Here is a 24,348-nt window from a genome sequence, read left to right as displayed (position 1 = left end):
TAAAATTCAAGTGGGTGCTAAGTGAATTCAAGATGTCTTTTCTGTATTCCTTTTTCAAGTAACTCCAAGCGTCAGAGGGGCTAATGAATATAGCAAATCAGGTAAATATTTTACTGATGAGAATCTCCAAAGTGTAAAGTGGCTACCTCTTACCTGTGTCTAACAGAGAAATAGCGGAACTAGTTGGCAAACACACAAGATGAACAACTTGAAGAGACAGGAGCTACGGCTGATCCCTACATCTTTCCCTCCCAAATATCTACTAAAGGCAATGTTGGTTAGCCACAAACTCTCGGCATTTGAGACCGTTGATTTTTAATATTTTCTTAAAAAAATACAAAGGAAATTAACTCTGTAGGTCAATACAACTCAGGGAAAGAGGGAAAAATGGAATTTCAGAGCAAAGGTTGTTTAAGTTATCACATTCCCACACTCCTAATACCCACAAAACAAGAATTTCACTCCATGACACAGAGGAACATTGAATGATAGCTCAGAAATGTTGATAGCTGAGGTACTGAAACTAACAAAAGGATTTTGGTTGTCCTTGATTATCCTGTCCTGTGATGAATAAAATCTACACTAAAGGACAGGTAAGGAAAACTTATAGCAGAAAAAAGACTAAATGTACCAAACACAGCAGTACAAACCACTCCTTGGCAGACATGTGCTTCTAAAAGAATGGGGCAGTAATCAGGTAGCTGAACTACTAGGCTACTGTCACTCCCAGCCCATCCCCAAATAAATAGTGTGGAAGTGTAATAGTGTAGTAGTATTTGACCCAACAAAGAAAGGCTTTCACCCCCATTCAAGGCAAACATTGCCATGGCTAGATGAGCCCTGGCAGGTAATAAGATGACTGTAAAATCACAGGTACTTCTAGTTTATCCCCAGTTATACTGAACTCCCACATTGATGTCATCTTCTCTCATCCCAACATTTGTTCACTCTTTTATGCTGTCTCCAGTGCGAAAGACCTCGGGGAAATAAACAGATCCTTCAAATAATATACCCTTCTCAGTCTTCCAGGTTATGTAATACTTCAGTGCTGTTCTAGGTTCACTCACAATCAAATTCAGTTTAATTCACTTAATTCTAACTTCAATTCTGATATACAAATCCTGACCTCCAAAAGAAGTGTCAGATGAGTCTCTCTCTCCCTTGTCCCCAAAGTTTTGTGGGGCTCTCCCTTTTGTTTCCCTCTAGAATGGAACTGTGTTGCCCCTAGCTACCTGTAGATGAGAAAATGTAGTTGTTCCTGGAAAAAAAAAAAAAAAAAAGACTTGGATTTTACCAAGTTTACTTAAACTGGTATCTTTCCAATCATCTAGGCTGGATATTGCCCATATCTAGTAGGCTATACTCACCTTAGTTCTTTGCAACATATGAGGCACAACATACATATAGTACACCAAGCATGTGGTAAGTTAGAAATGACAGGAAAGTGCTCCCCAAAGCAGTGGGAGAGGCAATGTGGTCCCTCACATCCATTCAATGTGCATTCTTTTTCCTGGAATATCTGTTACCCACCCTTCTCAGGAACAAGAACCAGGACGACGGGGAGTATGTGTCAAATAAGTACAATCATCACTGCACTGATGCCTGTAATCACTCGGTGCACGTAGTGAGAAACAGACATTCTGGAAAGGATTTTTGATTCTCCCACTAACTGTCCACTGGACTGGTCACTAGCTCTGGATGGTGCTCCAACAATGGTCACTTCTCGCGGAGAACACAAACACCAGCATCACAGCGCTGGGTTCCCATGGATGTCACGACTTCCCAGCTGTCGATGATAGGGTCATAACATTCAATGCTACTTAGCAGGGAATTACCATCATATCTGAGTGGGAAAGAAGCAAAAGAAAGAAATGAGTCAGCTGCGTGCAGTGGCACGTGCCTGTAATCCCAACTATGCAGGAGGCTGAGGTAAGAGGACTGCTTAAGCCCAGGAGGGAATTTGAGACCAGCCTGGGCAACATGGTGAGACCCTGTCTCAATAAAATTTAAAGAAAGAAAGAAAGAAATTTGCCTTCTATTCCTTTCCACACAAGTCCTTTATTAAGGCTGCCACTGGAGGCCAGGCATGGTGACTCTCACCTGTAATCCTAGTACTTTGGGAGACTGAGGTGGAAGGATTGCTTGAGCCCAGGAGTTGGAGACCAGCCTAGGCAACATAAAAAACTAGTCTGGCACAGTGGCGTGCACCTGTGGTCCCAGCTACTCTACTCAGACTCCAGCCTGGGTGACAGAGCAAGACTCTGTCTCTAAAAAATAAAAAAAATCTAATAAAAAAAATCAAGTTGCCACTGGAGATGTCTACCCCTACCCAAGTCTTGTCTCCGTCCAAAAATGAGGATCAGATCACATAGACTCTTGCTCTGGCTACATATTGAGTCTGGATTCATTTCTAAATCCTCACCCTGCAATTGCATAGAGTCTCCCCCGAAGCACTGTGGCCCCTACATAGCATCGTGGAGTGGTCATACTGGTGACAGTTGTCCAGGAATCAGTGCGAATGTTGTATGCTTCAACGGAAGAAAGGTGGGCTGTACCATCAAATCCCCCCACCACATAAATATGGTCATTCAGCAGGGCTACTCCTGCACCTGGGGAAAATGAAGGCATTAGCAAATGTATGGTACTAAGCCTAGAATCTGAATTATAGAAATAAACTATGGTCACTAATGACCAGCTGAGTTCTACAGTAGATGAGGGATATGGACTGGGCCCACACGGGCCTAGAATAATCTAGTCCAGCACAAGTTATTCCATCTATAAACCCTTTGGCTTGGACTTGAAATTATAAAAGATAAATAATAAAAATGGTTCTCTTCTTTACTTTCATTAACTCAGAGCCCAACCCTTCTAATTAGGAGAAAGGGAGGAAGTGAAAAAAAGGCGGCAATAAAGGTAGATGGAGGGAAAGGAGTTGTGATTATGGTTCTGAAGCAATTTTTACCCAGAGTAAGTAAACTAGAACAGCACAGTGCTCTCTCCTTTTCTATATCCCAGCCTGCTCCACTTCAAAAAGCTCTCGGTGAAGGTAAGTAGCTACTCTTTTGTCCTTATGCATTAGAGACTTTATTTAACAGACATTTATTTAACATGTACTACACAGGCAAAATTGTACTAGATATTCTAAAACGTAGGGAGAGAACAAAGACATGAAGGCTTTTGCTTTCAAATTTATAATCTAGTTGTAAGTATCAACTGTCTTTATCCTAATATTTAGAGAAAACAGAGACAAGGAGGAGAGCAGAATCTCATTTTTACATTAATCTACGGTTTGTCCCATGCACCACCATTATATATGTAAAGGTCTGACAGCATCACCTATTGTCCCCTCCCTCAGATCTGGTCTTACCAGAACGCTTGGTGGCCATTGGTGTAACATTAGTCCAATGTCCTGTATGAGGGTCATATTTCTCAACTGAATTTAAGATATTCAAGCCGTCATATCCTCCTGGAAGACAGAGACCATTCCAGAAAGAGTGGTAAATCCTCATGCCCATTCCGGGTCGGTTTTTTTCTGAGTGCTTCAACTAATTATTTTAGTTTCAATTTTCCCACAAGAGTTCCAATAACTCTAAGAGAAATCTGACATTACGCTTATAAGAAAAAGATAATCCCAATTAATGGAAAATATATTAAGACACACCAGGGTTTTAGTTGAAGGGAAGTCTATGAACATCATTCTGGTAAAAAGGAATCCTTACCCACAGTCCATTACCCATTGAGTTCCCTCCCATTCCTGCATCCCAGACTCAATACCTAGACAGTAGATCACTCCACTGGCCACTACGAGTCCGGCACCTTCCCGGGCTGTCTGCATATCTCCCAGCATGCTCCACTGGTCAATGTTTGGATCATACCGCTCCATACTGGTGTGACGCCTGCTTCCATCAAAGCCTCCAGAGACATAGATCATATCTGCTCAGAATAAACAAATTACAGACTATTAGAGAATGAGAGATTTCTAAGAACTCTTTCCTCTACAAATTTTCCAAGGGTCCTTTAAAAGTCTGAGAGCAAAAACAAAGTATTTTTTAATGAGATAAGTCAATTAAGTTTTATAGACAAGGAAGACATCTAAAAAGAATGGGGTAAAATAAAATCCTTAAAAGCATTCAAAGACCACCTAGGAGTTTTCAAAAACACAACTAGTGCCAGTTCCCCACCCAGCACATTGGAACTTGATTTGCCAACTTTGTAGTCAATACTGAAACATCCATGAATATTGAACAGCTTCTATTACACTGATATTTCTGAAAGCAAAAAGGAGTATTTGTCGGCTGGGCACAGTGGCTCACACCTGTAATCCCAGCACCTTGGGAGGCCGAGGCGGGTGAATCACTTGAGCTCAGGAGTTAGAGATCAGCCTGGGCAACATGGCGAAACCCCGTCTCTACTAAAAATACAAAAATATAGCTGGGCATGGTGGTGCATGCCTGTAGTCCCAGCTACTCAGGAAGCTGAGGTGGGAGGATCGCTTGAGCTTGGGGAAGTTGAGGCTGCAGTGAGCCGTGATCACACCACTGCACTCCAGCCTGGGCAACAGAGAGAGACCCTGTCTCAAATAATAATAATAATAACATTTGACCTTAATTTTTTCTCCGTATTTCATGCTCCTGCCAGACAACAGGAGAGGTTAAAAACCCTGGTCCAGCCACAGTAAGATGGAAATAATTGCCCTGCACATCCAGCCTACCTCCCAGGGTGGTGGCTCCAGCAAGACCTCGTCGGACATTCATAGGGGCCACAGAATACCAGACCCCATCCTCATCTGCTGTGTAGTCTAGACATTCCACTGAACTAAGGCGGGAACGGCCATCATAGCCACCAATGACGTAGATCCGGTCATGAAGGGACACTGAGGCCACATAACGTCTCTTACGAGTGATGCTCTATGGATTTGGAGAGAAGAGGTACAGAGCATTTCAGTTAGGCAAGTTTTGGGCCTTACCTTTTGCTATCTTCCCTGTTCTATGTGCACACCTCTCTGCTTCTTCACCTGTCATCATGAACCCTCCTTAAGTGGTTCATCCTCAAGTGGCTCCCAAATAGCTACCTACTGAACGAAATGCCTGTTGTGGTGCTCTTAAAGATACAAGCTTTCTGCATCTCTGCCTCTTTCCAAGGCTTCCAAAAGATGTAACAGCTTTCTGTTATCCAGTATCTGACTCCTTTCTTTTCCGTAAGGCACTGGGCTAAGAGACTGATATCCTTCCATAAAGTAGAAAAGTATTCCCACATTGCTAATCAAAGGATGAGGATTTATTATAAGAACCTTAAAAGATAGGAGGGTTGGATTTCCATGTTTTCTCAGAAATTACTATTGTTCATTCAGCACTGAGAGACATGCTGAGGGAGACAGATACAAACTTTTTTTTTCTGAGTTGGGATCTCACTATCACCCAGGCTGGAGTGCAGTGGCACAATCACAGTTCACTGCAACCTCCAACTCCTGGGCTCAAGCAATCTTCTGCCACAGCCTCCCAAGTAGCTAGGACTACAGGCGTGCACCACCATGCCTGGCTAATTTTTTTGTTTACTTTTTTGTAGAGACAGAGTCTCACCATATTGCCCAGGCTGGTCTTGAACTCCTGGCCTCAAGAGATCCTCCCATCTCAGCCTCCCAAAGGGCTGGGATTATAGGTGTGAGCTACCACGCCCAGCCCAAACTTCTGAGCTCAACTAAACACTGGGTTCAATTCAACACAATTTAACATTCAGTTCAGTTTAACACAGCACGACCAATGAAATGTGCTAGGAATTATACAGACAGCTTAGAAAGGCACCTAACTAGTGGTGGCCATCTGAGTTTACCTTGACACAGGGCCACTGACATTTCTAAGGCATAATCTTCTAATCTAAACAGTCAAAAACTGTTAAGTAAGTACCTACTATACGCACAAGACTGTTGTAAGAAACATCCTGTTATTAGGCTTTTCTACTCTTAAGGCTGGATTAGCTATGATCTGGAGGCAGAGACTGAGGACATTTAACATCCCTCCCAACGAATGGTTTCACCATTATTTACTGGCAAAAAGCTCCACTCCTGAGTCTTGGGGTCATATTTCTCTACCACATCAATGGGAGACTGCTGGCTTCCGAAGCCCCCAACCACCAAAAGCACTTCATTGGCTCCTGAAGACAAAGGCAGAAAAAAGATGGGTTAGTTCAGCATCCCTGGATGGGTAACTAGTCACAGAGAAGTGTCAACAGAAACAGTTCTAGGATGTCTTCTTTTATGTGGCTGAGGGATGCAATCCGAAATAGGAGATAATCATAAGGCTGACGAATGGGGAGTTATTTTTCCTTGAGGCTGTAGCTCTCGAGTCTCTGAAACTTAAATTTCTGGACATTAAAACTCTAGAAAGCAAACTTCAACATGACACTGCACCATTTCTTTTTTTTTTTTTTTTTTTTGGAGACAGAGTTTCGCTCTTGTTGACCAGGCTAGAGTGCAATGGCATGATCTCGGCTCACCACAACCTCTGCCTCCTGGGCTCAAGTGATTCTCCTGCCTCAGCCTCCCGAGTAGCTGGGATTACAGGCTGTGCCACCACGCCCAGCTAATTTTGTATTTTTAGTAGAGATGGGGTTGGTCAGGCTGGTCCCGAACTCCCAACCTCAAGTGATCCGCCAGCCTCGACCTCCCAAAGTGCTGGGATTACAGGTGTGAGTCACTGTGCCCGGCAACACTGCACCATTTCAACCTATTGAGATGACTGGCTGACATAATCCTTGAGGTCTTAAGTGCAGGTGAGAGGCTGAAGGCATTCTCTGCATTTAGCCTGAAAAACTCAAATTGGGAGGCTTTTTGTTGTAATGGGGCAAGAACTCTCCTAACCTTGTCACAAAAAAAGCTACATGTTGAAACTTAGGATCCAAGTGATGGATTTAAAATCTCTTTTTCTTTTTCTGAATTGAGAAAGGGTCTCGCTATATTGCCCAGGCTGATCTCAAACTCCTAGCCTAAAGGGATTCTCCTGCCTCAGCCTCCCAAAGTGCTGGGATTACAGGAATGAGTCACTGTGCCTGGCCTAAAATCTCTTTTCCATGAACACTTCCTTCTCCAATTTAGTCAACTATATGATCACATTCCCTGCCAATTCATCAAAACCACCAGGCAACAAAAGACTAGAGTCTTAAAGGAAAAGTCTTTTTCTCTATTTTCCCAAAGAAGCTATTCTGACAGCCTTTATATCTTCCCCTTCCCCTAACGCCTTACTCTGATAAAATATTTCCTACCTTGGCTCTTGGAGACAGGGTCTTGCTATATTGCCCAGGCTGGTCTCAAACTCCCGGCCTCAAGTGATACTCCTGCCTTAGCCTCCCAAGTAGCTGGGATTACAGGTATGAGCCACAGCACCTGGCTTGGCTTTTTTCAAAGAGCAAAGTCTCTTTGAGAAAATCCCCTGTGCATGTGCTCCATTAGAACTCATGGAGAGAATAGTTAGCTGGAGCTTTGGAAAATTCAATCACTAGGAAGCATCTCGGAGACCAAAGTGATCTTATAAGTAACCTGGACTTGAAAGAGCAAATGTAGTACCTTGAAGCTGACAGGAAACACAGATAAACCCCTAATGAAGTAATGGATTTGACAATTATCATCAATTGCTGGGCTAGAATCATTATTTCAAAAGCCAATATATTACTATGAGACATTGTGTGCTTCCTAATGGTGATGAATAGGAAGGACCACACTACCACCTCGTCTTTTTTCCAAAAAACTGAGCCTGACTCTTAACAAGCCTCTAATCCAACCACTAGTTTACAGGCAATACATGGGAGAAGAACATGTTAAATGACACTACAAAGATGCAACAGCAGAGTCTAGAATGTGGGAAATTCTACAGGTCGAACAGCTTGGCTTCTTCAAGAAATAAACTGGCTAGGAAAAACCAAAACAGGATGGAAACTTTTGGATTAAAACGAGACTGAAAAGAGACATGAAATCATGAGCAACGTGTGGACTTTGTCTGGATTCTGATTTGAACAACATAAGTACTCAAAAACAAACGACAAAAAATTATGGAAAAAAATTACACAAACACGTGAGAATAAGGAATTGTGTGATTTTAAACAGTGATAATGGCATTCTAGATGTGTCCGAATTTTTTTTCCTTATCTTTTAGAGACACACGTGGAAGTATGACACATAGGGATGGAATAATATCCAGTCTGGAATTTGCTTCAAAATAGCCTGGGTGCAGTGGCTCATGCCTGTAATCCCAACACTTTGGGAGGCCAAGGCTGGCAGATCACTTGAGGTAAGAAGTTCAAGACCAGCCTAGCCAACAAGACAAAACCCCGTCTCTACTAAAAATACAAAAATTAGCTGAGTGTGGTGGCACACACCTGAAATCCCAACTACTTAGGTGGCTCAGGCATGAGAATGCTTGAACCCAGGAAGTGGAGGTTGTAGTGAGCTGAGATAGCGCCACTACACTCCAGCCTGGGCAATAAGGCAAAACTCCATCTCAAAGAAAAAGCTATGTGTTGATAATTGTTAAAATTGAGTGATGGGTATGGGGGATCATTATATTACTATTTTTATGTTTGAGATTTTTCTTAATAAAACATATACACTCACACATAAACCATGGAGTTTTTCTAAGAGAGCACTTGTCTTATGTACTTGCCAAATAAAGTGGACCCTCTCCAAAGTGAGCCAGCAAGTAGGTCTCAGGAGTCAGCTCCTTCGAAAATCAAAGCATGGCCAGGTGTGGCTCACGCCTGTAATCCTAGCACTTTGGGAGGCCAAAGCAGGTAAATCATCTGAGGTCAGGAATTCAAGACCAGCCTGTCTAACATGGCAAAACCCCGTCTCTACTAAAAATACAAAAATTAGCCGGGTGCGGTGATGCGCACCTGTAGTCTCAGCTACTTGGGAGGCTGAGGCAGGAGAATCACTTGAACTGAGGAAGAGGTTGCAGTGAGCCGAGATTGCACCACTGCACTCCAGACTAGGCAACAGAGTAAGACTCCAACTCAAACAAATAATAATAATAATAAATAAATAAATAAAAGCATAAGAATGAAGGGTTCTTTAGTGATTGAACTAATTTTATGTCTGCCTAAAATTACTTCAAGTTGGGAGAAGCTAGGACCACAAGTTATTTGTTTCTTCTTTGGGAACACTATTCCCCTACCTATTCCTTTTTCTTACTCCACCTCTTTTCTTCCTGACTTGAAAAGACAAGGTAAGTGTGATCCTTCTATCCAAACACATTTCCCATGTAGATGAATATGCCAGCAGATGATGTATGTATGAATAAAAATTCCCACACCAACCAAGAGGTACTTCCTGTGCTATGCAAATTTTAAAGTTTTCTATTGATTTTTCAGCTCTTATTTCTGTTGCTTTATATAACTCCCTGCCCCACCCCCCACCCCCCCAAAAATAAATATATATATCTAAAGAAGTCAGGCACAGTGGCTCATGACTATAATCCTAGCACTTTGGGAGGCCAAAGTGGGCAGATTGCTTGCACCCAGGGGTTCGAGGCCACTTTGGGTAACATGGTGAGACTCCCATATCTAGAAAAAAAAAAAAAAAAGCCAGGTGTGATGGCAAACGCCTGTAGTCCCAGCTACTCCTGAGGCTGACATGGGAGGATCACTTAAGTCCAGGAGGTTAAGGCTGCAGTGAACAAGGTTGTGTTCCTGCACTCCAGCCTGGGGAACAGAGTGAGAACTTGTCTCAAAAAATAAAATAAAGTAACTTAAAATAAAGAAGGCTGGGCGTGGTGGCTCACGCCTGTAATCACAGCACTTTGGGAGGCCGAGGCGGGTGGATCACTTGAGGTCAGGAGTTCAAGGCCAGCCAGGCCAACATGGTGAAACCCCATCTCTACTAAAAATACAAAAATTAGCCAGGTGTGGTGGTACACACCTGTAGTCCCAGCTACTTGGGAGGGTGAGGCACGAGAATCGCTTGAACCTGGGAGATGCAGGTTGCAGTGAGCAGAGATTGCACCACTGCACTCCAGCCTAGGTGACAGAGCAAGACTCTGTCTCAAAAAAATTAAACACAAATACAAACACAAAAATTAGCCAGGTGTGGTGGTGTGCGTTTGTAGTCCCAGCTACTCTGGAGGCTGAGGCAGGAGAATCACTTGAACCTGGGAGGCGGAGGTTGCAGTGAGCAGAGATCATGCCGCTACACTCCAGCCTGGGTGACAAAGCAAGACTGTCTCAAAAATAAAAATAAAAAGGTGCCTTCCGGCACCTTTCGAAGGGTGGGAGAAAAGAAGTAGAAAGGAAATAGATTATATTAAAAACGCAGAGAACTGACAGTACTTCCTGTTGGCTGAAATTTTCCCAATAAACATTCTGGTAACTATATGTCTACAGTGGAACTTCGTAAGAGGTGTTGGTGTGATGTATAAAGGAGTTTGTTTTGTTCTGTTTAAAAGACAAGGCCTTCCTCTGTCACCTAGGCTGGAGTGCAGTGGCACAATCTCAGCTCACCACAGCATCGACCTCCCAGGCTCAAGCAATCCTCCCACCTCCCAGGCTCAAGCAATCCTCCTACCTCAGCCTCCTGAGCAGCTGGGAGCCCAGTGTGTGCCACCTAACCCAGCTACTTTTTTTTTTTTTTTTTTTTTAATTTTTTAAAGAGAGGAGGTCTCACGATGTTGCTCAGGCTGGTCTCTAACTCCTGAACTCAAGCGATGCTTCTGCTTCGGCCTCCCAAAGTGCTGGGATTACAGATGAGAGCCACTGTACCAGCCACTCAGGGGTTTTATGGCTCTAAATGGCTGGGATCCTTCGATCACTGATTCCCAAACTTCTTTGCTGTGAAGGACTCTCTTCATTATTTTTCCCAACAGATCCCGTGTTTTGACAGACTGTCTACCAAAGTGAGTTTAAGTAATTAACTTCCTCGCAACTGCCAACAGAGCTTTTGATAACTATGAGAGCAACAGTGTTTCACACTGAATGGATATAATTTTAGTTAAATCTGAAGTCTTTATTTAGCCTGTTCAGCTTTTTCTAGCACAAAAATGATTTTCTTTTAGAAAATTTAAAAATAACTCAAGGACTAGTATAATCACCATCCCCACTCACGTATTACCCCTCCCTGTTGAAAAGAATTGAAAAGTATTTTCCTTGTGATTATAAAACATATAATATACATTTTTACTGCTAAAAAAACTTGGAAAATACAGACAGGTATTATGAAAAAAAAATTACCCATAGTTCCACAATACAAAGACACACCAAAATGTAACATAATTTCCTTCCAGCCTTGTTTCTGCACATTTATAAAACACAAATGGGGGCCGGGCACAGTGGCTAGCGCCTGTAATCCCAGCACTTTGGGAGGCTGAGGTGAGTGGATCACGAGGTCAGGAGTTCGAGACCAGCCTGGCCAACATGGTGAAACCCTATCTCTAGTGAAAATACAAAAATCAGCCAGACATGGTAGCACATGCCTGTAATCTCAGCTACTCGGGAGGCTGAGGCAGGAGAATCGCTTGAACTTGGGAAGCGGAGACTGCAGTGAGCCGAGATCACACCATTGCCCTCCAGCCTGGGTAACAGAGCAAGACTCCGTCCAAAAAAAAAAAAAAACCCAAAACCAAACAAACAAAAAAACCTACAAATGTGACCATATTATATTGTATCCTGATGTTTTTCATTTTCCAAATATGTGAATAACTCTTTTAGTAATGGTTATAATATTCTTAGGCATTTCAGGGTTTATAATTTTGGGTTATAAACAATCACATAAATAACCCTGTGATAAATATCCTGAATATGAAACTTTTCCTGGTTGTTTTCTTAAAGAAATGGGAAGAATGCTGAGTAATGAACCTGAATTAGAAAAAAATTTTTTGAGCCAGGCATAGTGGCTCACACCTGTAACCCTAGCACTTTGGGAGGCCAAAGCAGGCAGATCACATGAACCCAGAAGATCAAGACTAGCCTGAGCAGCATGGCAAAACCCTGTCTCTACTAAAAATACAAAAAATTAGCCAGGTCTGGTGGTGCACACCTGTAGTCCCAAGTCCCAGCTACCTGGGAGGCTGAGGTGGGAGGATCACTTGAGTCCAGGAAGTGGACGCTGCAGTGAGCCAAAATCATGCCATTGCACTATGGTGACAGAGTGAGGCCTTGTATCAAAACAAACAAACAAAATAGATGACCATGGTGGCATACGCCTGTAGTCCCAGCTACTGAGGAGGCTGAGGTGGGAGGATTGCTTGAGCCCAGAAAGTGAAGTTTCAGTGAACCAAGATCATGCCACTGCACTCTAGCCTAGGAGCCAGAGTGAGACCCTGTCTCAAAAAAAAAAAAAAAAATTACTTTGAGACATAAGGTGACTTTTTGAAGCTGTTACCAATTATACTCCCACCAACACTATAAAGGTGCCAACTCATTCTACTTTCTGAGGCACTGGATAGTTTTTAAATCTCTGACACTCTGGTAGGCAAAAAATTATGTTTAATTCTTTATTATTAATAAGACCCTATTATTAATTAGGTTGAACTCCCTCCCTTGTATCTAGTAGCCAGCTTTACTTGCCCTTCTGCGAACTGTACACTCAAATCTTTATTGTTTCTCTCATGCATTCTTGTTTTTTTTTTTTTCTTTTTTGAGACAAGGTCTTGCTCTGTTGCCCAGGCTAGAGTGCACTGGTGCAATTATGGTTCACTGCAGCCTCAGCCTCGACCTCCTGGGCTCAAGCATCCTCCTAGCCTCCCACTTCAGCTTCCCTAGTAGCTGGGACCACTAATTTTTTTCTTTTCTTTTTTTTTTTTTTTTTTTTGAGACGGCGTCTTGCGCTGTGGCCCAGGCTGGAGTGCAGTGGTGTGATCTTGGCTCACTGCAACCTCTGCCTCCTGGGCTAAAATGATTCTCCTGCCTCAACCTCCCCAATAGCTGGGATTACAGGCATGCGTCACCATGCCTGGCTAATTTTTATACTTTTAGTAGAGACAGGGTTTCATCCTGTTGGCCAGGCTGGTCTCGAATTCCTGGGCTCCATCGCCTGCCTCAGCCTCTCAAAGTGCTGGGATTACAGGTGTGAGCCACTGCTCTTGGCCTTGTCTCATGCATTCTTATGAGCTCTTTACACACAAATGGTTTTAACCCTTTAACCCTTTATCTATCTATCTATCTATGAGATGGAGTTTTGCTCTTGTTGCCCAGGCTGGAGTGCAATGGCACGATCTTGGTTCACCACAATCTCCACCTCCCAGGTTCAAGCAATTTCCCAAGTAGCTGGGATTACAGGCATGTGCCACCACGCCCGGCTAATTTTGTATTTTTAGTAGAGACAGGATTTCTCCATGTTGGTCAGGCTGGTCTCAAACTCCCGACCTCAGGTGATCCACCTGCCTCAGCCTCCCAAAGCGCTGGGATTACAGGCGTAAGCCACCCCGCCAGGCCAACCCTTTAACCCTTTAAAGGGTTGTTCCAAACCTATGTTCCTAATTTATCATAATTTTGTATATGATTTTTTTATTTATTCAAATACATTTTTATTCTTTGTCATTTCTTCCACTATTTTGTGCCTAGAAAGTCCTTCTTCCCCAGAAGAACTCCTAAGGTTTTAATGTTTTAACCCTAAGTTGGAGACCAATACTCAAACAATCTGACTCATGTAAAAAAAAGCTAGTGAAAGAGTCAACCTGAAAGAAGCCTGTTTGTTCTCTGCCAATGATGGAGTACTTGTTAAGTGAGATTTTTATCTTTTTAATGAGAAAAGCTTGCCTAGGACATCTTACAAGAACAGTGTGAAAAAGCACATTTCTAAAACTGAAGAACCTGGCAGTGGCATGGTCATTATTTTTAGAAGGAGGGGAAGGGGAGTGTGTGTGTGCAGTGATATGTTGTTAGAGAAATAAGGCAGATGCAGGACTGCTAAAATAACAGGGTTCAGAGACTCACATTTCCATTTGCACTGATCTTTAGTTCAAAAAAGGAGACAGCCACAAATTAGAAAAGTAATTTCCACTATATCTTCTTTGAGACAGTAATGGCTAAGGTTAATAACTAAAAATCCCTTATTTGGCAGGCTATTTTAACTTGGCTGTCAATTTAATTTCCTTCTGCTGCATGCAGAAGAGTCATTATCCTGGTAGCTGGTTTAGCAGCCAATATGCATAGAGATGGGTAGAGGACATGATGGTAAGAACAATCTACCTTCTAAGGCACTGACAAAGCGATACTAATAATCTTATTGGAAACTGCTTCAGCATTTCCCTTCTAGAACTTCTGAAAAATAACCTCAAGACTATGAAGATATATAGATTTATAGTTTAATCCCTTAAGGTCAGAGCAATAAGCAAGTTCTCTAACCAAGCAGGAGCCCCTTCTGCTGCCTGTTCAGAGATATGCAAGAAATGTACCTCCAAAGAATCTTCTGGGTTTACTGATTCACAAAAATTTTCATTAGCTTTTAGTTCAATTTAATAAGCAAATAATGAGTGCTATCATGCAAAAAGGAAACATTTTTCTGTGTTGGAAAGTACCTTAGTGACTGAACATTAACTCTGTTGATATAAAGAACTGGTAACCCAGAGAAGTTAAAGGACTTGTCCAAACAGCAAGTTACTAGAGTGAGTGTCGGAAATTGGAGTAAAAATCAAAGTAAGCAAAATGTCTTATCTCCTAGTGCCAGGTTCTTTCCACTACTTCACTGGCTTTCATGGTATAGGTTAAATAACCCTTATCTGAAATGCTTACGACAAGAAGTGCTTCAGATTTCAGACACTTTTGGATTTTTGTAATATCTGCATTATTTCTTTGCACAACTATTTGCGCATCCCTAATTCAGAAACCCCAAATCCAAAATGCTTCAATGAGCATTTCCTTTGAGCATTATGTTGGCACTCAAAGTTTTAGATCTTGGAGCATTTTGAATTTCAAGATTTTCAGATTAGGGATACCCAATCTGATTTTTTTTTAGACAGAGTCTCACTCTGTCACCCAGGCTGGAGTGCAGTGGCGTGATCTCAGCTTACTGCAGGCTCCGTCTCCTGGGTTCACGCCATTCTCCTGCCTCAGCCTCCCAAGTAGCTTGAACTACAGGTGCCCGCCACCACACCTGGCTTTCTTTTTTTTTTTGTATTTTTAGTAGATACGGGGTTTCACTGTGTTAGCCTGGATGGTCTCGATCTCCTGACCTCGTGATCCACCCGCCTCGGCCTCCCAAAGTGCTGGGATTACAGGCATGAGCCACCGCACCCGGCCACCCAACCCAATTTTTAAAAATAATAATTATTTTTTAAAAAAACAAAAGTAATGGCCAGGCATGGTGGCTCATGCCCGTAATCCCAGCACTTTAGGAGGCTGAGGTGGGCGGATCACCTGACGTCAGCAGTCCGAGACCAGCCTGGCCAACGTGGTGAAACCCCGTCTCTACTAAAAAATACAAAAAATTAGCCAGGCGTGGTGGCACACACCTGTAATGCCAGCTACTTGGGAGGCTGAGGCAGGAGAATCACTCAAACCCAGGAGACAGAGGTTGCAGTGAGTGAAGATTATGCCACTGCACTCCAGCCTGGGCAACAAGAGCAACCCTTCGTCTCAAAAAAAAAAAAAAAAAAAAAAAAAAGTTCCTACCCTGGGAGGAAAGGCAAAATTGGGAGTTTATTGTTTAATGGGTACAGAGTTTCAGTCTTGTTAAGACAAAAAGAGTTACAGAGATTGATTGTATAACAATGTATTTAACATAAGTCAACTGTACATGTAAAAAATGGTTAAGATGGTAAATTTTATGCTAAATATATTTTATTTAATTAATTTATTTATTTTTGAGATGGAGTCTCACTCTGTCGCCCAGGCTGGAGTACAATGGCACAATCTTGGCTCACTGCAACCTCCGCCTCCCGGGTTCAAGCGATTCTCCTGCCTCAGCCTCCAGAGTAGCTGGGATTACAGGTATGCACCACCACACTCAGCTAATTTTTGTATTTTTAGTAGAGATGGGGTTTCGCCATGTTGGCCAGGCTGGTCTCGAACTACTGACCTCAAGTGATCTGCCCACCTTGGCCTCCCAAAGTGCTGGGATTACAGGTGTGAGACACCGTGCCTGGCCTGTTACATATATTTTACAAAAAAGAAAAAAAAGACTTCCATCCAGAAGGTATACAAATATTTTCCTATAATTTCTTCTAATATTCTCATAGTTTTTCAACATTCAGTCCTTCCATCTATCTTGTGTTGATATGTATCTGTGTATAAAGCATATGAAACACAGATCACATTTTGTCATCTTGCAGTAATAGAAAATACCATCTACAATGCCCTATCTAAAAGTTCTCTTTTTTAAAAAATGCAGTATCTTTGAGTGGTAAGATTATGGATGATTTTTATTTATTTTTTGCTTCTCTGTATTTCTAAAAGTTCTACATTGAACATACAGTACTTATGCCATTAAAAAATATAGGAGAGGTAGCCAGGCATGGTGGCTCATGCCTGTAATCCCAGCACTTTGGGAGGCCAAGGTGGGTGGATCAATTGCAGCCAGGAGTTAGAGACCAGCCTGGTCAACATGGAGAAACCCTGTCTCTACCAAAAATACAAAAATTAGCCGGGGATGGTGGCAGTCGCCTGTTGTCCCAGCTACTCGGGAGTCTGAGGCACAAGAATTGCTTGAACCTGGGAGAGGTTGTAGTGAGCCAAGATTGCACCACTGCACTCCAGTCTGGGTGACAGAGCAAGACTCTGTCTTAAAAAAAAAAAAAAAAAAGGAAAAAAATTATATATATATATATATATATATATATATATATATATATATATGAGGCCTGTAATCCCAGCACTTTGGGAGGCCAAGGCAGGTGAACTGCTTGAGTCCAGGAGTTCAAGACCCAGCCTGGGCAACAAAGGAAGGCTCTGTCTCTACAAAAAAATACAAAAATTAGCCAGGCATGGTGGCACGTGCCTGCGGTCCCAGCTACTTGGGAGGCTGAGGTGGGAAGACTGCTTGAGTCCAGGAGGCTAATGCTGCAGTGAACTGAGATCACGCCACTGCACTCCACCCTGGGCAACATAGTGAGACCTCATTTTTATTAAAAAAAATAAAATATAGCTGATAAATCACCATTCTACTTAAACCCATCAGTGAGCAGCTTATCAACTAACACCTTAGCACGCATCATGAGTCCTCAGTCAGATAAAAGGAAACAATAAAACAAAATACCACCCCATACATATAGAGTAATTCATAACTTATAAAATGTTTTTATACACTATACACCTAGGCTTTTGGACAGTGAAGCAAAGAGAATAGGAAATGGAAAGTATGGTGATATCTGAGTATTTAGTGTGTGCCAGCTATAGTGTTAGGTATCTTATATACATTATCTCATTCAATCCTCCCAACACTGAGATAAGACACTAACTCTCATCTTAGTGGTAGACGTATAGGCTCAGATAAATTGATACCTTGCCCAACCAGTCATTGCTGGGGCTTGGACTTGAACCTAGGTCTATTTGCTAAGATAATAGCTAATACACATAGTTATTATGTGCCAAGAAGTGTTTTAAGGCTTTACATAAATAACTTTATTTACTCTTCATAACAATGTTACAGGCAGGTTCTATGATGATTCCATTTACAGATGAGGCAACTGAAGCACACAGAGGTTAAGGTTCCTGCCCAAGTTATTATATCTAGTATGAGGTAAACTGGTACCTGCACCAACAGTAACTGCCAAAACCCATGTACTTTCTACCACACTGGGCTCCTTTTCTTCCTCTCTTCATTCCGGAATGGAAAAACCACATAAGGGGAAGTGAAGAGGTGGATGGAAGCATATACTACTTACATGCCACTATGTGGCACTAAAATTATCTCTAATTCACAGAATCTAAATAATATTGACAAAAAATTGTAACATATTATGTAATGCCTGACAATGTATGAAGTGCTTTTATATTTTATCTCATTTAATTTCCAAATAATTATGTGAAGTAGATAGAGAAGACATCCTTGATTTATAGGAAAGAAAGCTTAGAGTGGTAGAGTGACTTGTCTGAGATGATGGAAGAAAAGGTCTGAAATGAGGTGTCTGTACTTCTTATAGGGTGTTATTTTCAACTACGTTGTCACGTGCAAGAAGTAGTTGAAAAGCATCCCCTCATTCTGCCGAGATACCAGCTTACCTAGGCGAGCCCTTGTCCTGGGTCCCTGCATCTGACTCCGAAGTTCAGGCCTCAGATGAAACTTCTTTGCTTCATCAACCAGATCCCTGCATTGTAAACTACAGCGGATAAAAGGCTAAAATACAGCAGACAGTAGAGTTAGGCACTGGGGATACCTGTAATACTATAAGAGTACAAAGGGCACATGCAAATAATTAACTTCTGACTACAGAAAACCAGTTTGCAAAGCCCTGTGATTGCAGGAGTATTGCTGGTAGTAACCATGCTCTGGGTTTCCAGAAATGATTTTTAAAATTTACTTGAAAAATAGATAACATACTAGATGGATCAAAAATCAAATGACATAAACAGATATGTTGAGCAGTATTTCCCATCTATCTCAGCGCTTACATTTAACTATTTTTACATAGTTTGGATGCCCTTCCAGGGATTATGCAAACACAAGTACATAATAACTAATAAGAATTTTAAGGGGAAAACCAAAAAGATTCTGTTATTTTCTGGGTGACAGGAAGAATCATATTTTGTCTGAAATATCTCTCCCAAGGTTCACAGTCCTGTTGTAATTACCATTGTCTATTTCTGACAGCTCTGTACTGGACATCTTTCATTTGCCTCCCAACTCACTCTGTACCCTTTTCCACTCTGCTCTCTGGCTCAGAAGACTGGCCTATATCAACTGTGTCAATAGGGCTTCCTATGCCTTCTAGCTTCTGGTTGGGATCAGCCCAACCAAAGGTCAAGGTTTCTCTCAAGGCAGTGACTCTACACGATTCTCTTTCCTTTAAGGTTCTAGTAACCACTCCTCAACCTTGTCCCTTCAGGCTTAGGGGCTGTTAATAGCTTATGTCCTAGATCCAGGTTATTTCACTGTCTTTTGTTGTTTCTCTGAACTTGCACCTTTGTAAACAGCTTCTTTATTAAAAAAAACTCTTCTAAAATTGTCCTGAGTATAGCATCTGTTTCCTGTTGGGACCCTAAAGGACACAGCTCTAATTAAATGGAACCTCTATTAACCTGACCCAAGAAGTTCTTAGTCGAACTGGAAAGGAAAACAAACAATAAATAGTAGTAAACACTTACGTACAAAGACTTGGTTTTAAAAGTTTTCACATAGTAACTTACTCAATGCTAACAAGAACCTATGAGGAAGGTACTATTATCATCCCTGTTTTACACATAAGAAAGCTAAGGCACAAATATATTAAGACATATTAAGTTCACAGAGTAAGTGGTGAATTTGGGATTTCAGGCCCGAGTCTGGTTCCAGAGTCTGTGCTCCTAAACACAATGTAAAGAACTAGATACAAGGGATATGTGAATTGGTTGTAAGAAAGACAGAAATCACAAACAGGAGAAAAAGAGTTTGAGATGTGACACTGACCATGCTGCAACTTTTCTAATGTGAACAACTGAAAAACTGTTTGTAGTTAACTAAGAGATCTAGGGCTGGGTCAGCAAGAGGAACTCTTCTTGCTGGGTTACCTACATATTATAAATCAATGCTCCCTCGAAGTATGGTCCAGGCAACACAGGTGGTATATATGGTAAAAATTATGAAAAAGTATCACAGATAACTTAAGTTGGAGAAACACTTTTATAAATAAACTCAACATGATATGACTAAAGTTGACACTAAAATGCATCAAACTCCTTTCATGCTGGCTTTACCAGAAGTCAAAAATGAAGAGGCTTGCTAAGTGTGGCATAAGGGCAATTTGGAACAATTTATGTTTAATGGAGAAGGGGACAAAGTTTACTATCAGGTGTTTATATAAAACACTCAGAGGCATGTAAAACAAAAAGACAGCAAAACACAAAATTGAACCACAGATTTTCATTTGTGTCAAGAGCCTGACTTGCCAAGAAATTCGCTTTTCTTAGAAATATGCTTGGGGACTACCCAGCACCACTCTCACTGGCATTCCTAGAGAGGCAAAACAGGAGACTCTGTGCCTACATTAAAATACTCAATTTTGAATACATAACACTAAGGTAAGAGTCCGTCAAGGTTTTGGATCCTGAGAGTGTTGCACTACTTACCTCAGCATCTATTACATCTGTGATATACCTGGGGGTTAGTAGGGGCATCCGCACATACTGTAGCAGGTTAGGCAAGGATTCTTCCCGCTCTTTCTTGGCATGCTTCACCCAGTTGATGACAGCCTCAAAGACTGGCTCTTCAGAATCCACCTGTAAATGTATAATTACACACCGTGGATCCTACTTTTCCAATTAGCTCACCATCTCAAAACGTAACCACGTTCACTTTCTCCTTCCTGCTTCCCATTGCCCACCACCATTATTTCCCATCTTCCAGAAATAGCTAGGCTCTTGGGAAAACAATTTTTTTCAGACACAGCTAACAGACCAGGAAAAGAATTATAGTCAATTTGGGTTAAAAAAAAAAAATATATATATATATATATACTTACATATATATATATATATATATATATGTATCTCTCTCTCTCTCTCTCTCAGATAGATAGTACCTAATAAATCACCAGTCACATATTGGCCTTCGTTTCAGAATTTTTCCCATTCCTGAATTGCTTCTGGTCTTCTCTATAACTTTAAGGAAGGTAGGTGGGGGAATCTGTTGCCTTATTCGAAATCAGCTCTTGAAATAATTTTAAGTCATAATTGTTATCTAATGATCTCCAGGCTCACCCCTCAAATTGTTCACCCAAGCCTCTGAAGCAGGAGCTTCTCTAACATCACTATGTTGCAGTTTTCAAAAGCATTATCACCGTTCTGCCCGTGGACGCCGCCGAAGAAGCATCTTTAAAGTCTCTCTCCTCCCTGTCGTCATGTCTAAGTCAGAGTCTCCTAAAGAGCCCAAACAGCTGAGGAAGCTCTTCATTGGAGGGTTGAGTTTTGAAATAACCAATGAAAGCCTGAGGAGCTATTTTGAGCAATAGGGAATGCTCACGGACTGTGTGGTAATGAGAGACCCAAACACCAAGTGCTCTAGGGGCTTTGGGTTTGTCACATATGCCACTGTGGAGGAGGTGGATGCAGCCATGAATGCAAGGCCACACAAAGTAGATGGAAGAGTTGGAGAACCAAAGAGAGCTGTTTCAAGAGAAGATTCTCAAAGACCAGGTGCCCACTTAACTGTGAAAAAGATATTTGTTGGCAGCATTAAAGAAGACACTGAAGAACATCACCTAAGAGATAATTTGAACAGTTTGGAAAAATGGAAGTGATTGAAATCATGACTGACTGAGGCAGTGGCAAGAAAAGGGGCTTTGCCTTTGTAACCTTTGATGACCATGACTCTGTGAATAAGACTGCCATTCAGAAATACCATCCTACGAATGGCCATAACTGTGAAGTTAGGAAAGCCCTGTCAAAGTAAGAGATGGCTAGTGCTTCATCCAGCCAAAGAAGTCGAAGTGGTTCTGGAAACTTTGGTTTGGTCGTGGAGGTGGTTTCGGTTGGGATGACAGCTGTGGTGGTGGTGGATATGGCGGCAGTGAGGATGGCGATAATGGATTTGGTAATGATTGAAGCGATTTTGGAGGTGGTGGAAGCTACAGTGATTTTGGCAACTACAATAATCAGTCTTCAAATTTTGGACCCATGAAGGGAGGAAACTTTGGAGGCAGAAGCTCTGGGCCCCTATGGTGGTGGAGGCCAACACTCTGCCAAACCACGAAACCAAGGTGGCTATGGTGGTTTCAGTAGCAGCAGTAGCTATGGCAGTGGCAGAAGATTTTAATTAGGAAACAAAGCTTAGCTGGAGAGGAGAGCCAGAGAAGTGACAGGGAAGCTACAGGTTACAACAGATTTGTGAACTCAGCCAAGCACAGTGGTGGCAGGGCCTAACTGCTACAAAGGAGACATGTTTTAGACAAATACTCATGTGTATGGGCAAAAAACTCGAGGACTGTATTTGTGACTAATTGTGTAACAGGTTATTTTAGTTTCTGTTCTGTGGAAAGCGTAAGGCATTCCAACAAAGGGTTTTAATGCAGATTTTTTTTTTTTGGCACCCATGCTGTTGATTGCTAAATGTAATAGTCTGACGGTGATGCTGAATAAATGTCTTAAAAAAAAAACAAGAAAGAAAAGCATTATCAATTAGCCTTCAAGGAACTACTGTGTATTAGGCACTATGCTATTTGAGAAGATATATCTAATTAATCATCTGGGGAACTTAGGTCTAAGGATACATATGACCAATTAGATAATGTGAGATACACTCTAAAAAAACCTACACTACATCACTGGAAGGACCTAGGTATATAATAACACCTAGGACTTCCCAAAGACAGACACCTGAATACAGGTCCTGTGCCCCTTCTACCAGCCCCTACAGAGTACATATTCTGGGAGATACCTTTCAGAGTGTCACTGTGAATAGATAAAAAAAACTTTTCCTAAGAACTGTGATACTCTAAAAATGCAGATGTTTCACAAAGTTCATTCATTTGAGGGCGTTACTGAACCCCACTCTTAACTGCCAGGCACTGTCCTGGAAACTGATTACACAATGGTGAACAAATCAGATATGGTGAACAAATCAGATATGATCCTTGCTCTTAAATGGGGAGTCAAACTGCTAAATCAGAAAAATGAACAATCTCACTATTATTGCATACTACATAGGAAAGGTACTGGGGCTATGAGACAGAACAACATGAGATTTCCTAGTTTAGATTGGTGAGGCAGGGAAGGCCTCCCTGAAGAAGCAACAAATTGAAATCTGATGGATGAGTAGCAGTTAGCCAGGGGGAGTAAGAGAGTACTCCGAGGCAGACAGAAGAGCACACTCAAAAGCACTAGAAATGCATTGTCCAATACACTACCCACGCGTGGCTATTTACATTCACCGTAATTAAAACTAAATTAAAAATCAGCTTCTCAGTTGCATTAGCCACATTTCAAGTGCCCAACAGCAACACGGGGCTAGCGGGAGCAAACCAGACACTATAGAGTACTTCCATCTTCATAGAATGTACTATTGAACAGCTCTGTTCTACAGCAAAAAAGAACTGGCAGCTTGAGGAAATGACTAGAAGGCTAGTGTAGCAGAGTGAATGAGGGTGATAGAGGAGTAAAATATGAAGCTGGAGAGTTAAGCAAGGGCCAGAAACAGAGAGCATTAGAATACTGGATTTGACTCTCAGAGCAACTTGAAATCATCCGAAGGTTTCAAGCAGGCTAGTGATATGATCATATTGATGTTTTGTAAAGATTATCCTGGCTACTGTGGGTAGAACAGTTTAAAGGGCCAAGAGCTAGAAGAGGTTAGATGCTGCTCTGGTACATTAGGCAAAAGGTGACGGTGCTTACTGGACTATAGTTGTGGCAGTGGTGAGCCACTGGAGAAATACTTGGGAAGTTAAACTAACCCAGGCAATTGTTGGATAAGATGCAGGGGAGGGTACAGAAGATGCCCTTGATCTTAACTTAAAACTTTTATATGATTGGCAAATAGTTTTAAGCAGATACATGCTAGACTCTGACACATTCTAGGTTAAATTAGGTATATCAATTTAAAGATGGAGTTTTTCAATCATGAGCAGAGGTTTTTTAGTTTGTTTTTTTAAGACTAATCAAATGGGCTGGGCGTGGTGGCTCACGCCTGTAATCTCAGCACTTTGGGAGGCCGAGGCGGGTGGATCACGAGGTCAGGAGTTTGAGACGAGCCTGGCCAAGATGGTGAAACCCAGCCTCTACTAAAAATACAAAAATTAGCCGGGTGTGGTGCGCACGCCTGTAGTCCCAGCTACTTGGGAGGCTGAGGCAGGAGAATCGTTTGAACCCAGGAGGCAGAGATTGCGGTGAGCCGAGATCGTGCCATTGCACTCCAGCCTGGGCGACAAGAGCGAAACTCCGTCTAAAAAAAAAAAAAAAAGACTAATCAAATGAAGCAGCAGGTGTGGAGCAAGAACAAAGAAATCTGTAACTGATTGTGGTCAACAGTTGTAAACACCACTGCCCTCAGACCAGCCATGAGCAGACAATCATGAGCAGAAGATAGAATAAATTAGAATTGCAGAAAAACAGCTAACAGGGAAGAAAAAACCCAAACATTAATGCCTCACTAGAGAAAAATAGATTTTCTCCACAATAGATTTTCACAAAGAATTCTCTTGAGTATTAGGTACTGGCGTTCTTATTTTATGCTCAGAACAGTCCTGTGTACTCAGCACTAATATCTACATTTTATAGAAGAGGAAACTGAAAATTAGTGGTTAG

At 41.8% G+C, this 24,348-nt stretch overlaps 1 protein-coding gene across 2 annotated transcripts in view; it reads right to left on the bottom strand.

Moving 5' to 3' along the window:
- Positions 1-298: 298 nt before the first annotated feature.
- Positions 299-24,348, bottom strand: part of KLHL12 (kelch like family member 12) — a 37,418-nt gene continuing 13,368 nt past the window's right edge. For both annotated transcript variants that reach the window (XM_063793224.1, XM_001151522.8), the window contains exons 5-12: positions 20,179-20,328; positions 18,136-18,250; positions 6,044-6,150; positions 4,712-4,907; positions 3,775-3,933; positions 3,368-3,466; positions 2,423-2,609; positions 299-1,843 (exon numbers count right to left, since the gene is read on the bottom strand). In XM_063793224.1, coding sequence (XP_063649294.1) covers positions 1,717-1,843; positions 2,423-2,609; positions 3,368-3,466; positions 3,775-3,933; positions 4,712-4,907; positions 6,044-6,150; positions 18,136-18,250; positions 20,179-20,328 — 1,140 coding nt within the window. In that variant the 3' untranslated portion in view covers positions 299-1,716. The remainder of the gene's footprint in view (positions 1,844-2,422; positions 2,610-3,367; positions 3,467-3,774; positions 3,934-4,711; positions 4,908-6,043; positions 6,151-18,135; positions 18,251-20,178; positions 20,329-24,348) is intronic.

Source organism: Pan troglodytes, chromosome 1 (assembly GCF_028858775.2).
Source record: "Pan troglodytes isolate AG18354 chromosome 1, NHGRI_mPanTro3-v2.0_pri, whole genome shotgun sequence".
NCBI classification, from domain to species: Eukaryota; Metazoa; Chordata; class Mammalia; order Primates; family Hominidae; genus Pan; species Pan troglodytes.
This window is presented reverse-complemented; position numbering and strand designations above follow the sequence as displayed.